Source organism: Bos indicus, chromosome 9 (assembly GCF_029378745.1).
Source record: "Bos indicus isolate NIAB-ARS_2022 breed Sahiwal x Tharparkar chromosome 9, NIAB-ARS_B.indTharparkar_mat_pri_1.0, whole genome shotgun sequence".
Lineage (NCBI taxonomy): Eukaryota > Metazoa > Chordata > Mammalia > Artiodactyla > Bovidae > Bos > Bos indicus.
In genome coordinates, this window is record NC_091768.1 from 103,942,488 (window position 1) to 103,955,712 (window position 13,225).

The window sequence follows — 13,225 nt, forward strand, 5'->3', positions numbered from 1 at the left end:
CACGTGTCGTGCAGCATGGAAACGAGCAGATGGGTGCCCACGACAGACAGCCTGCAGCCCAATAAACAGTAAAAACGTCGGCTCCTCCCGGGGTGGTGGCAGACATTCAAGTACTTGACCACTGGGACGGGTGGAGGGTGACAAGCAGAAGGAGGGGCCGGGCCAGCCAAGCAGACTCAGCTGAGAAGCCCCGGACTCCTGGGTGGCCCTGCTGCGACACCACCCGTGGAAGCCAGGAAGCGCTGGGTGGGGGAGGGACAGGACCCTCTGGGCAGTAAGATGAGCCCCCACCACCCCCACACCATCTGCCCCCCATGTCCTGCCTGGTTCCAGGTCCCCGGCTTCCCCTCTCCCCCACCCCTGTTCACAGGGGCTTTGACTTCCATGGCAGGGTCTGCAGGGCATCACCTGGCCACGTACCTGGCTTGGACTCTGCCCTCCTAGTGGAGAAACTCTCTCTCTTTTTCCTCAGGTCAACGTGCGTCACACAGCGGTAATGGTGCCCTTCAACCAAACTGAAGATCCAGAGCTGGAAAAGCAAAACACGTCTAGCCAGGCTGGAACATGTCTAGACAGGCGTGAACACATCTAGACAGGCAGGAACACATCTAGACAAGCGGGAACACGTCTAGACACACAGGAACATGTCTAGACATGGGACTCTCACCAGATATGACCATGAAGAGCAGGCGGTCAGTGAAAAGAGTGAGCAGGGAGCTGACAGGATGAGAGATGGCCCTTCAGAGGCCCCTAGCTCTTCCCTTGTGACCTCCAATACCCTCCCCATCCCCGACCCGGGAGGCACCCCCCTACGGGCACAGAAGTGCATGGCATGACCCCGAGGTCACATGTCTTATGCACAGCATGGACCGAGAGCAGGTGTGCTCCTGCACCCAGCACTGCATGCCGGCCTCTCCAACACAGCATCGTGAGTACAGCCGACACATCCCTGGAGACAGCTCAAACAGGTGATGGCAGCTGTCTTGCTGTATCTCACTGTTCACTGAACCCACGGTAGGCAAGGTGCAAGCTCTCTGGAAGAATTCTCAAGGCGTCACAGGAACTGTAAACGTGTTTGTTCTCTCCGGGCTGGTGCGGCGGCCGTAACGCAGCCTCAAGGCTTTCCAGATGGAACTTACATGTGCTTACCCGACAGGAGTGGCCCACGGCCGAGCAGGTTCTTGGTGACGCGCGTGCACACTGCTGCAAGTGAGCTCGGCTGTTACATAATCATATGTACAACACGTGGGGTTTGAGAGCCTGACCACCGCCATCTTGGCTAATTTTGCTCTTTCCCTGTAGCGGTCAGCTTTGTCAGAAAGGAAGCAACTATCTCAGCTGATGCAGTAATGTAACAAGAAGCTGACGTTTGGCCTTGGACCTGGCCCAGCCCAGGTGCAGAGCTCCTGGAACCCGGGGGTTCCTGCTCGTGGAGGGACCCAGTGCCGCTGGCAGGTTGCTGGCCTGACCTCTGGGACCCTCAGTTTTCTTAAGGATGGGGGCTGGTTGCAGGGAAACAACCCCTGACCTCTGGAGAGGGGGGCTAGATGGCCTTCCATCACTCACAGCCAAGGATCAAATCAACGGTGCCTAAGCAATGAGGCCTCCATAAAAATCCCCAAAGTGTGGGTTCAGGAGCTCCAGGCAGGTGAAAACACCTCCCTGGGGAGTGGAGCCCCCTCCCACGTCCTGGGAACAGAAGCTGCTGTGCTAAGGCCCTCCCAACCTCACCCCCGCAGCTCTTCATCTGGCTGCTCACCTGTGTTAACAGATGGAGGGAGGAAGCGGTTGTGGGAACCTCCAATTTGCAGCTAAGTCAGACAGAAGAGGTGGGTGACCTGGAGACCCACTCCCTGGGACTGGCACGGGGTGGAGAGGATGCAGGCTCATGGGCTCAGCCCCTAACTGCCTCCAGGCAGATGGTGCCAGACCAGGTCAAGGCAGGACCCTGCTGGGGTCGTGGTAACTCGTTCCTGGCGGGGAGCCCCCGCATCTGGGGATGGAGCGCCAGCAGAGCTCAGGGTGAAAGCAGAGGCTCACAGGAGGAAGGCTGGGTGACGGCCTAACACGGCATCCCCCCGAATCACGCCAACATCCACTCTCTTTACAATGTTTATCTGCTTTGGCCGCGCTGGGTCTTCAGTGCCGCGTGGGCTGTTCTCCAGTTGCAGAGAACAGGGGCTGCTCTCCAGCTATGGTGCACGGGGTTCTCGCTGCAGTGGCTTCTTCTGCTTCGAAGCACAGTCTCGAGGTACACAGGCGTCAGCGGCTGTCCCCGCGGGCTCACCAGTCACGACTCCCGAGCTCCAGAGCACAGGCTCAGTAGTTGTGACTCATGGGCTTAGTTGCTCCGTGGCATGTGGGATCTTCCCAGATCAGGGATCAAACCTGTGTCCCCTGCCTTGGCAGGCAGACTCTTTACCACTGAGCCACCAGGGAAGTCCAACAGCCACTTTTAAAAAGAGAACAGTATCCATAGCTTGCAAAGCAAACTTCAATTGTTCACCTAAAAACTAAGTTTTAAAAAAGACCAAGTACCTTCAGACCTCTCAAAAGGTATAACGCTGACACTAAGGGCTGTACCAGCCTTTACAGAAGGTCGCGTTTCCTGCAGCCAGGCCACCAGGCACCAGCAGGTCTGGCCTCAGCCAAGGATAAAAGCAGCCTTGAAACAGACGCCTTTGCGCACACGTTCACCCGTCACAGTAACGTCTGAAAGCTGGAGTTGCACAGAGGCTCTCACCTGGCCGTCCGTGCAGCCAGCCACCAGCTGCTGACTCCGTGGGTCCACAAGGAGACTCAGGAGGGGCGCGGCTGCAGAAGGGAGCACAGGGTCCTTAGCTCGGACGCCGGCCGGTCCTGCTCAGCACCAAGCCCACCCGTGTGATCACACTCTGGGGTCACCGGCACCAGGGAGAGTGTGGGGAAAGCGCCCGGCCACCCAAAAGGGCTCAGGAGCGGTACACGGCCCACCCAGGCCAGCCCCTCACTCCTAGCCGCGTCCGCTGGCTCTGTCGGCAGAGGCCGCAGCGCTGGGCCTTGCTTCCAGGCAGCAGCGGAGGCGGACAGCACTTTTCTTAGGGCCGCCAACATGATTTCCCAATTTTCTGAGACACAAGAGGCTCTGACTCCAAGCATCTACTTAATTTTAAGTTAAAAGTTTCAGAAGGATTAACTGTTATGTGAACTCTTTCAACATGTGGAGAGATAGTAGACAAGCATGAAACACTCTCCATGAGTGACACTGAGACCGATGGACGGGGCAGCCCTGACTTAAAGATTAACATGTGAACTAGGATGAACTGTGTGCACAGCCTGCTCACGGGAATCATGCCCCGAGTTACCTGTTAACACTGATGAGCTGTATATCAGCGACCCCATACGATGGTCCCAAACCTTTGGACAGACACACATTTCTTTAGAAGAAGCACAAGCATTGCCATTGTTGCTACAGCTTGAACGAATATTCTACCCAGCTACCAATTAATTTATGTGAATGGTTATCTAAAGCAGAAAATAATAAGGACATAAGTAACAAAACTATAGAAACACAGTAGAAGACATCAGAACATACAGGAAATAAACACTTCCAGAAACATCAACCTATGGGTTTGGAAGACGCAGACAAGACAAGGTTGGGAACATTACCAGCACTTCAGCAACATCTCGAGATGGGGTCGGAAGACTGGAAAGGACCAGTTACGTGGAGATGGGCTCACACCCCTCTTCTGCAAACAGCAGCTCCAACCCTCACACACCCTGCAGGCGAGGACGCCAGCACCTCACCTCACAGAGAAGCAGGGCTCAGCCCAGCCAGCCCTCCACAGCAGGGAGCCGGGGTTCCCCTGGTGAGCGGGGAGCTGGGGTTCCAGTCCCGACTGCTGCCTCAGAGCGGGGAGGGGACCTCTGTCAAGTAGGTGGCAGGAACTTCAAGGCAACGAGGGAAGTATTTACAGACTCCCTCCTCTCTCTGTCTGCAGACACCTGCTACCTACCCTCCATTTCCTTCAGTTACAACATACGACGTCCTCACATCTCAGCCAGCTAATGACCACGATGAACTGACTGCGAGGTGGATGAGGCCTGAGCCTGCATTTAGAGTTACTCTCCTCTCAAGCCCCGGAGAAGGCAATGGCACCCCACTCCAGTACTCTTGCCTGGAAAATCCCATGGGCGGAGGAGCCTGGAAGGCTGCAGTCCATGGGGTCACTGAGGGTCAGACACGACTGAGTGACTTCACTTTCACTTTTCACTTTCATGCATTGGAGAAGGAAATGGCAACCCACTCCAGTGTTCTTTCCTAGAGAATCCCAGGGACGGGGGAGCCTGGTGGGCTGCCGTCTATGGGGCCGCACAGAGCCGGACACGACTGAATCGAAGCAGCAACAGCAGCAGCCTCTCAAGTCCAATTGAGTTCTGACTGAATCTTCTGCTATTGGAAAGCGGCCTCAGGGAACACCATGGAGGTGAGTTAAGGTGCCAGTCCCTGCAAGGCCCCCGTTCCAGGAGGAGGGTCCCCACCAGACTCTGCCCCCTGGAGTCAGCAGATGGTGCTGTGGGCACCGGCTCCCCACACTCGCCTGGTGACCGGCCAAAACGTCAGACTCAGGTTGAGGGCAGTTGTCCCTCGGACATTTCACGTCTGGCAGCGGCCAGGAACCAGAAGCAGAGCGCAAAGCGTTCACACGCCCCAATGTTCTGACGCCCGCCCCATACCTTGAAGCTTCTGTCCTCGGATGCCGAGATGAGGATGTGTGTCTGCCAAGCACAAAACTCGGCCGCGGTCACTGGGCCGTGGTGGCCATCCAGCTCAGCCAGCGGGGACCGGCTCTGGGGATTGGTGAAGGAAGGCCAGGCACGGAGTGCCCTGGTCATTATCGTTATTAAGAAGCTATATGAATCTCACAGAAAATAGTTTCTACATAATCCCCTCGCCCACATGTGAAACTTCCTGCATATAAACCTGGAAGCTAAAACTCAGACGCCCAGCCAACAGGGAGTCCCGGGGAGTCCCCGGCCAACACCCTCACAGAAGCAGGCCCAGCGAGACGCTCTGCCGAGAAGAGGTGGGAGGGGCCCACATCTGGGGCCCGTGGCCCAGGGGACCTCACCTCAAGGTCCAGCATCAGTACTCTGCTCCCCGCACACACTGCCACCACTCGATCGTCGGGACTAAGCCTCAGACACAGCACCCTTCCCAAGAGGGTGCCGAGAACAGTCCCCCGAGGAAGTCGCCCTGCAGGGAGTTTGGTCATCAGTGTCGGCCTGCCAAGGCCACTCAGCAACGCCCATGATGACCTCTGGGAAATGCTGACAGCAAAATCCTCTGCTATAGAACTGTGTGCAGAAGAGTGTGAGGTTTGGTCTGATTTTGGCTCTTCAAGAGAATTAAAAACATTGGAAAGTTCTTCTGGAAATACATGGAACCCAGGGATTGGCCACAGGGAAGTGACTCCACGTCAGGAAGGATAACGTGTCTTGGGGAACTACCCACGTACACACCCTGGGCGAGTTATGGGTCCCAACCCTCCCGCCTCCTCCCTGCGGCCACCCTGGCTCCAGACCCAGCCATTGACCGGCCATGGCCTGTGTCAAGCAGGCAGAAGGGAAGCTGTGCCCACCTGAGCCTCAGTTCCAGTCCAGAGCCCCTCCACCGCCAGGAGGACGAGGTGTCAGGCCGGCCTGCAAGCCCCACAGTGATGCTGCAAGCCAGCCTGCAGCCTCACCTTCGAGTGAGGTCACTGGGCCAGCCCGCCCCTGGGCAGCAAAGGCTCAGTGCCCACCGCGGTCTGGCCCAGAGACTGAAGCCACTTGTCAAGACGAGAGCCCACAGGAAGGAAAACGTGCACCCACCCTACTGCTGCTCCGTCCTGGGGGCCCCCACACAGATCTGCCGCGACACACTCAGCAAGTGCTCGTCCCTCCCCAGGCACCCTCAGGCCTAGGACACATCCAGGAACCTGACAGAGAAACCCCGCCTCCAAGGTAACCTTACAGGGTGGACAGGTAGGAGGCATTTAGATGCCAGTAAGCAAAACAAATAAGCCAGCTCCCCATTTGTTCCACCGATCGAGGCATCTGCCTCAGCACTAGCACCACACTGCCTGGGAGACTGCAGCTCTACAGCGTAGTCTGAAGTCAGGAGCCTGACTTCCTCCAGCTCCATCCTTAGTTCTCAAGGTTTTCTCCGTATCGCTCATGTTTCCATACAAATTTTTAAATTATTTGTTCCAGTTATGTGACCCACCCAACTCTTTGACTTCACCTGATAAAACTCTCCTAACATCACTGAGCTCCAACCACACTGGGCTGGTTCTCAGCTCTTCAATCAGCGGCTCCTGCTGTGACCCTCCTCCTCCAGCTCAAGGCCCGCCCTGCAGAAGCCGCAGCACTGAGCAGGTGCTACCGCATTCCCTGCCCACACTGAGGTTCCTTTCCCTGCTCACTGCCCACCACTGTCTGCTGGCTCACCTGTTCCAGTCTGCCTCCCACACTGAGCTGTAGATTCACTACTGTCTCAGTAAGCGAAGAATATTTCAACTTGTCAAGCTGTTTTCAGAGTTCCACAAAAATCACCAATTTCAGAAACAGACAGTCTTCAGATGAAAATTAATGAGCCTATGGTGTCAGCCAAGGTCAGCAGTTCTGAGGGGCCCGGTCTACTTCCCACAGAACATCCAGCTTAGACACCAAGTTTCAAGGTTAAAGGCATCAAAAATGATCCCCAAACACCCTGTGTCACCAAGTGCATGTAGAACGAGTCGTTCCCTTTGTGCATTTCAATGTGTTTAAAGCCCCGTCACCTTGCAGCTCTTCCTGTCTGCACTCATCCAGGCTCCACACCAGGACACAATCTAGCGATGCAGAACAGACCAGAAGCGGGCTCTCTCTGCTTCCAAATGTCACGGCAGTGATGGGCTGACGGTGTCCTTTTAGGATCATCAGCTGAAGAGAGTAACAAAAAACAAAAAGACCATAGATTATACAAAACATTTTTTAATAAAAAAGAATGTAACATAACCTCAATCCTAAGAAATTAAATGGATTGAGTTCTTTAAACATGTATTTCATATATTCATTTATACTTCTATTACTATTAAAATTACTGTTCATGTACCATTAAATTACTCTCTTGGGTTAAGTATTTCACTGTTACTCAGTATTACTAAGTTCAGTTCAGTTCAGTCACTCAGTCATGTCTGACTCTTTGCGACCCCATGAATCACAGCACGCCAGGCCTCCCCGTCCATCACCAACTCCTGGAGTTCACTCAAACTCACATCCATCGAGTTGGTGATGCCATCCAGCCATCTCATCCTCTGTTGTCCCCTTCTCCTCCTGCCCCCAATCCCTCCCAGCATCAGAGTCTTTTCCAATGAGTCAACTCTTCGCATGAGGTGGCCAAAGTACTGGAGTTTCAGCTTTAGCATCATTCCTTCCAAAGAACACCCAGGGCTGATCTCCTTCAGAATGGACTGAGTATCACTAATGGCACACAAATCAAATGATTACCTCTTCCTTCTATTTTTTCCCTATTGATTAATTAACAATGCACATGGCATCCCTACTCCATGGCAGAGGGGTGACAGATGTGCTAAATACTGAAGGATAAGGACAGTGACAAGGATTTGGCAAGAGGAGCTGAGAAAGCAAAGCGTGTTTACGGAACAGCTGGTATGAACAAAGCAAGAAGACAAAGCTGGAGGGAGTCTAGGCCACGTGCTAAAGCCCTGACAACCACATAGGGAGCTAGGATGGAGCTACAGAAAAGCACAGGCCAGCACTGTGCACGCAGAAGAATGCAGTGACCAGGGCTGGTTTTTCAGGAACACACATTTCTGAAGGTTCAGAAGAGAGACAAGGGTGGGGCACAGAGGAACCAAAACACTGCAAAGGAGACACCACGGAGGCTTGAGCCAAGGAGGCAGAGTTGGAGGAGGGAGGGGATGACAGTGGACTGAAGGGATGAAGAAAAGACAAGAAGAGACAGTCAGCAGTATGGCTGAGACCCCGTGTGAATACAGAACAAGGAAGAGAGGACACACCAGGGGAGGGTGGGGAGTCGGTGTGGACGCAGCACAAGGAAGAGAAGACACACCAGTTAAGGGTGGGGACCGTGGTGATTGCCCCAGGAGGCAGAGGTGCTCTCAAGCCAACCTCATGTGGACAGCATGCCTTCTGCTGTGAGAGCTCTGCCTCAAGTGGGAGGCCCAGGAGAGTCCCTCCTACGCCCATGGCAGGTGGGTTCATCTGTACCAACCTTCCCGTGAGAAGGACAAGATAAAAGAGACACACTTTGCCAAAAAAAAAGAAAACATTTTCTCAGACATCAGAGAGTAATGAAGGCAACGAAGAATTCAGATCAGAGAAGAAGAAGGCTGAGAGGAAGGATTCCAGCACCAAGGCTGCTTCTCTGGTGAAGACAGCTACGCTCCTGACTCAGCACTTGAGAAGCAAGGTACTTATGGGGCTGGGGCACAGAAATGGGGCAAGTAAATGCATTACTGTCTGGGCATAAACAGAGCAATCTTACTGGGAGAAGAGCAAAGAATTCCATCCCGCTACAAAGTACTTCTGAGAATAGACTCAAAAGCCATAAGGTTGACACTCAGTACTTCTTCCCTTTAAAATGTAATGGGTGGATTTTAACAAATTTCTTTTTTAAAAAAGAAATACAGCCTCCCAAGGTGGGAGGGAGGGACATGTTGCCAATTCTACCAAATGTCTTTCAGAAAACAGAAGAAAAATTAGAGGAAACACTTCTTTTCAGAAGAAACAGAAGGACTACTTCCTTGCTCATTCTCTGAAGTCAGCATTACCTGGATACCAAAACCACACAAACTCATGACAAGAGAAGAAAATCACAGATCAATATCTCTCATGAACAGACATGCAAAAATCCTCACCAAATATTTAAAATATTACCAAATCAAACCAAACAATTTATAAAAAGAATTATAACCATGACCAAGTGGGGTTTATTCCATGTACACAAGATTGGAAAATTATAAAAGTCTGTGGAAAGAAATAAATGAAGAACTAAATTAATGGAGAGATGGTCCATGTTCATGGATATGAAGACTCAATATTGTTAATATGTCAGTTCATCCCAGCTTGATCTATAGATTCAGTATAATCCAAACGAAATCAACAAACTTACTCTGAAGTTTATTTTGGCGGGGGCAAAAGACACAACAGCCACAAAATATTGTAAAATAACAGGTGGAGGACTGACCTACCTGAGTTCAAGGCTTACTCTAAAGTTCCACTGATCAAGACTGTGTGACGTTGGCAAAAGAAAGGACAGACAGATCCCTGGGAGAGAAGAGAGAGCCAGAAACAGTCAGCAGACCATTCATAAAGAAACAGAGGCAATACAGTGGGAAAAACGAAATACTTCCAAAGGCAACACAGACACACTCCAGACGACTTGCGTTTGGCAAGGGCTTCTTAGATAAGACACGAAAGACATGACCCATGAAAGTAGGAACTGATAAGCTGGACTTCATTAAGACTAAAATTTTCTGCTCCATGAAAGACACTGTCAAGAGAATAAAAACAAAAACCATAGGCTGGGAGAAAATATTTGCAAAAGACATATCTGATGAAGGACTGTTATCCAAAACATACAAAGGCTTCTTAAGACACAAGGAAACAAACCACTCAATTGAAAATGGACAGAAGAGCTTAACCTCAGCAAAGAAGACACGCAGGTTCCAAGCGTGAAGCATAAGTCATCAGGGAAATTCAAGTTAAACAGCAGTAAGGTACTACTGTACACTCGTCAAAATGGCTAAAATCCAGAATGCTGCTGCTGCTGCTGCTGCTAAGTCGCTTCAGTCATGTCCGACTTTGTGCAACCCCATAGACGGTAGCCCACTAGGCTCTTCTGTCCCTGGGATTCTCCAGGCTAGAACACTGGAGTGGGGTGCCATTGCCTTCTCCGAAAATCCAGAATAGACAATACCAAACGCTGACAAGGGCGTGGAGCAAGAGGAACTCTCATCCTTTGCTAGGGCTACTTTCTTACAGAGTGAAACATACTCATCATACAACTCAGCAATCCTGCTCCTTCGTATTTACCAAAGGAGTTGGCTTCCCTCATAGCTCAGCTGGTAAAGAATCTGCCTGCAATGCAGGAGACCCCAGATCGATTCCTGGGTCGGGAAGATCCCCTGGAGAAGGGAAAGGCTACCCGTTCCCATACTCTGGCCTGGAGAATTCATGAACTATACAGTCCGTGAGGTCACAAAGAGTCGGACACGACTGAGCAACTTTCACTTCACTTCACTTTGAAAATTTATGTCTGCACAAAAACTGATGTTTACCACAGCTTTATTCATAACTGCAAAAACTTGAAAGCAACTTCAGTAGGTGAATGAATAAATAACCTCTGGCCCATCCAGACAAGAAAATATTATTCTGCACTGAAAAGAAATCAGCTATCAAGCCAAGAAAAGACATGGGGAAAACGTCAATGCAAATTACTAGTGAAAGAGTCCATCTGAAAAGGCTGCACACTGTATAATTGCAACATACAGCATTCTGGAGAGGAGAGAACTACAGAGACGATGCAAGATCAGTGGCTGCCAGGGTGAGGGCTTGGGGGAGGAATGAGCAGGCAGAGCCCAGAGGACTTCAGAAGGGAGGGGACGCTGCCTGATGCTATAACAGCACTGGACACCCGTCCAAACCCATTGAGTGCACACGCCAACTCTAAGGCAAACTATGGGCTTCAGGTAAAATGGCATGGATGCAGGCTCATCGACTGTGACAGAGGTACCATGTAGGGGTGCTGACGTGGGGAGGAAATGCATGTTGGGGGGCAAAGAGATAAAGGAAATCTCTACTTTCCCCTCAATTTTGCTGCAAACCTAAAACTGCTCTTAAAAAATAATAGTCTTAAAATACAAAAAACAAACAAACAAACACAAGTATCAAGTAGACTCCAAAAAGAAAATGAACCAAAATTCCAGAGTAAGCAATATCAACAGGGACAAAGCATGTCCTGCCATGTTAATGGAATCACTTCATCAAGAAGATATAAAGATACTGAACATTTACTGCTTAACAGCACTTCAAAACATGGAGCAGAACTGACAGGAAAGAAACAGACAAGCCCACGTTTGATCAGAGGCTTCAGGATGCCTCACTAACTGAAGGAACAAGTGGTCATAAAGAGAGAACTGAAAGAACACACCGTCAACCAACCTGACCCGACTGACACCTGACTGACATGTATGAGACAAGACACACAAGCGCTCACAGCAACTCCCTTTATATAATAGGCAAAACTATATTTTGTCTGTTATAGAATAGCCTCAGTATGCATCACCAGGAGAATGGATCCAGACCAATTACAGTATATCCACATGGTGGAATACTACTCAATAACAAAAAAGAACAAACTGTTGACACATGCAGCAATGTAGATAAATCTCAGAACAATTACTCTGAGCGAAAGAAGTCGGACGAAAAGAGTTAAAACTGCCTGATTCCACTTACATAAAACTCTAGAAAATGCAAAGTAATATAAAGCTTATATTTAGAATACATAAAAAACTCTTTCAAATCAATAAGATAGATAATTGAGTAGGAAAAAAATGGCAAGAGACTGAACACATATATCACAAAAGAGAATGGCCAAATGAGCACATCCGTAATAAATGTGCTCAAAGGCGTTAAAGCTCACCAATTGTCAGGGAACTTCAAATCATAATTAAATACCAGTACACTCACAAGGAGGGACAAAGTTAAAAGAACAAAATGTGGGTGAGGATGCGGATCAACTGGAAGTCTCACCCACCATGTGAAGGACAATAGGTTGGAACAATCACTTTAGAAATCCGGGCTTAACTTTTAGACTGAATAGATGCACTCCTTAAGACTCAGAAATTGTATACACATGTGTATCAAAAGATATATAAAAAAAAAGTTTGTAGCAATCAAATACGGAAACAAACCAAATCTCCAATAATAGTAGAACAATAAAGTGTGGTCTAGCCACAAAACAACACTGCACAGTAACGAAAATGAATGTGGATGACTCTCGGAAACATGAACTTGGTGAATCAAAGAAAGCAGCAAAAAAGAACGTGTACTGCATCACACCATCTATAGTAAGCTCAAACAGCAGCAAAACCCACCTGATGTCTTTAAAACTCTATCAGTTTGATGTTAAAGACTCTGCAACAGACACAATAAACTCCCTTAAATGCAGTATTAAAAATATGCAAAGTAAAAATTAGAAAATGAAGTGAAGTCACTCAGTCGTGTCCGACTCTTTGTGACCCCATGTTCTGTAGGCTCCTCTGTCCATGGAATTCTCCAGGCAAGAATGCTGGAGTGGGTTGCCATTTCCTTCTCCAGGGGATCTTCCCGACCCAGGGATCGAACCCCAGTCTCCCTCACTGAAGGCAGACTTCTTACCCTCTGAGCCACCAGGGAAGTGGCTCAAGAACTGGAGCCCCAAGAACATATGAATGACCATGGGCATTTTTTTTATTTACGAAAATAAAAAAAATTTTTTAATCTAAAAATCCAAAAGTTCGATTTGTCTTGATAGTGTTAAGATGAACTTTTCCTTGCTTATACTCTTATTCGAGAAGAAATTTTAAATAAAGTGATTCCAGGCAGTTTACGCCCTAAAAATCAAACCTTGTATGATTCGTTTCGTTAGCGTTTTCCCCCCAGAGCTGGTAGCTGAATCCACAAAGAGCAGAACCGTGCCAGCAGCGTCAGAGAAAGAGCAGTGACGGCAAGTCTCTGTGACACAGACACACGCGTAACTCCCACACCTGGTGAGGAGGCTCCTCCGTGTCCCATATGCAAAGTTCGTTTCCATCCAAAGGGAAAGCACAGGACTGCCCACTGCAGGCAAGCTGAACGTGGGATGCAGGCTTCATGGAATCCACCAGGAACTTTTCCACCACGATATCACCCGCACGGCCATCCTTCCTGGAGGAAACCTCTTGTGGTTCTTCCATCTTCCACCTGGAGCCCCAAGAACATATGAATGACCATGGGCATGATGCTTAATGCAGACCACAGTCTGTTGTTTATCCCCAATCACCAGTACGATCACACACACCCGTCACACCTCCTGACTCATCTCCCCTCTTCTCCTTCAAGAAAGAGAAAACAGAAGCCCTGACCACTCCAGAGTTTCCCGGCCATGACTGCTCTCTGCTCCCACAGGCTTTCAAGTCATGCAGACCTGGGCTCC

At 50.0% G+C, this 13,225-nt stretch overlaps 1 protein-coding gene across 20 annotated transcripts in view; it reads right to left on the bottom strand.

The window, feature by feature from the left end:
* The window catches only part of WDR27 (WD repeat domain 27), a 178,087-nt gene that overhangs the window by 158,241 nt on the left and 6,621 nt on the right, over positions 1–13,225 (bottom strand). For 18 of the 20 annotated variants that reach the window (XR_011568601.1, XR_011568602.1, XM_070796556.1 and 15 more), the window contains exons 2-8: positions 12,798–12,993; positions 6,804–6,945; positions 5,112–5,236; positions 4,717–4,830; positions 3,345–3,396; positions 2,744–2,814; positions 421–529 (exon numbers count right to left, since the gene is read on the bottom strand). Coding sequence is in view for 18 of the 20 variants with exons in the window: in XM_070796556.1 (XP_070652657.1) it covers positions 421–529; positions 2,744–2,814; positions 3,345–3,396; positions 4,717–4,830; positions 5,112–5,236; positions 6,804–6,945; positions 12,798–12,986 (802 nt within the window). In the remaining 2 variants the exon portion in view is untranslated. Of the gene's footprint in view, positions 1–420; positions 530–2,743; positions 2,815–3,344; positions 3,397–3,648; positions 4,610–4,716; positions 4,831–5,111; positions 5,237–6,803; positions 6,946–12,797; positions 12,994–13,225 lie in introns of those variants that run through there. The other 2 variants (XM_070796570.1, XM_070796571.1) reach the window with 2 other exon arrangements.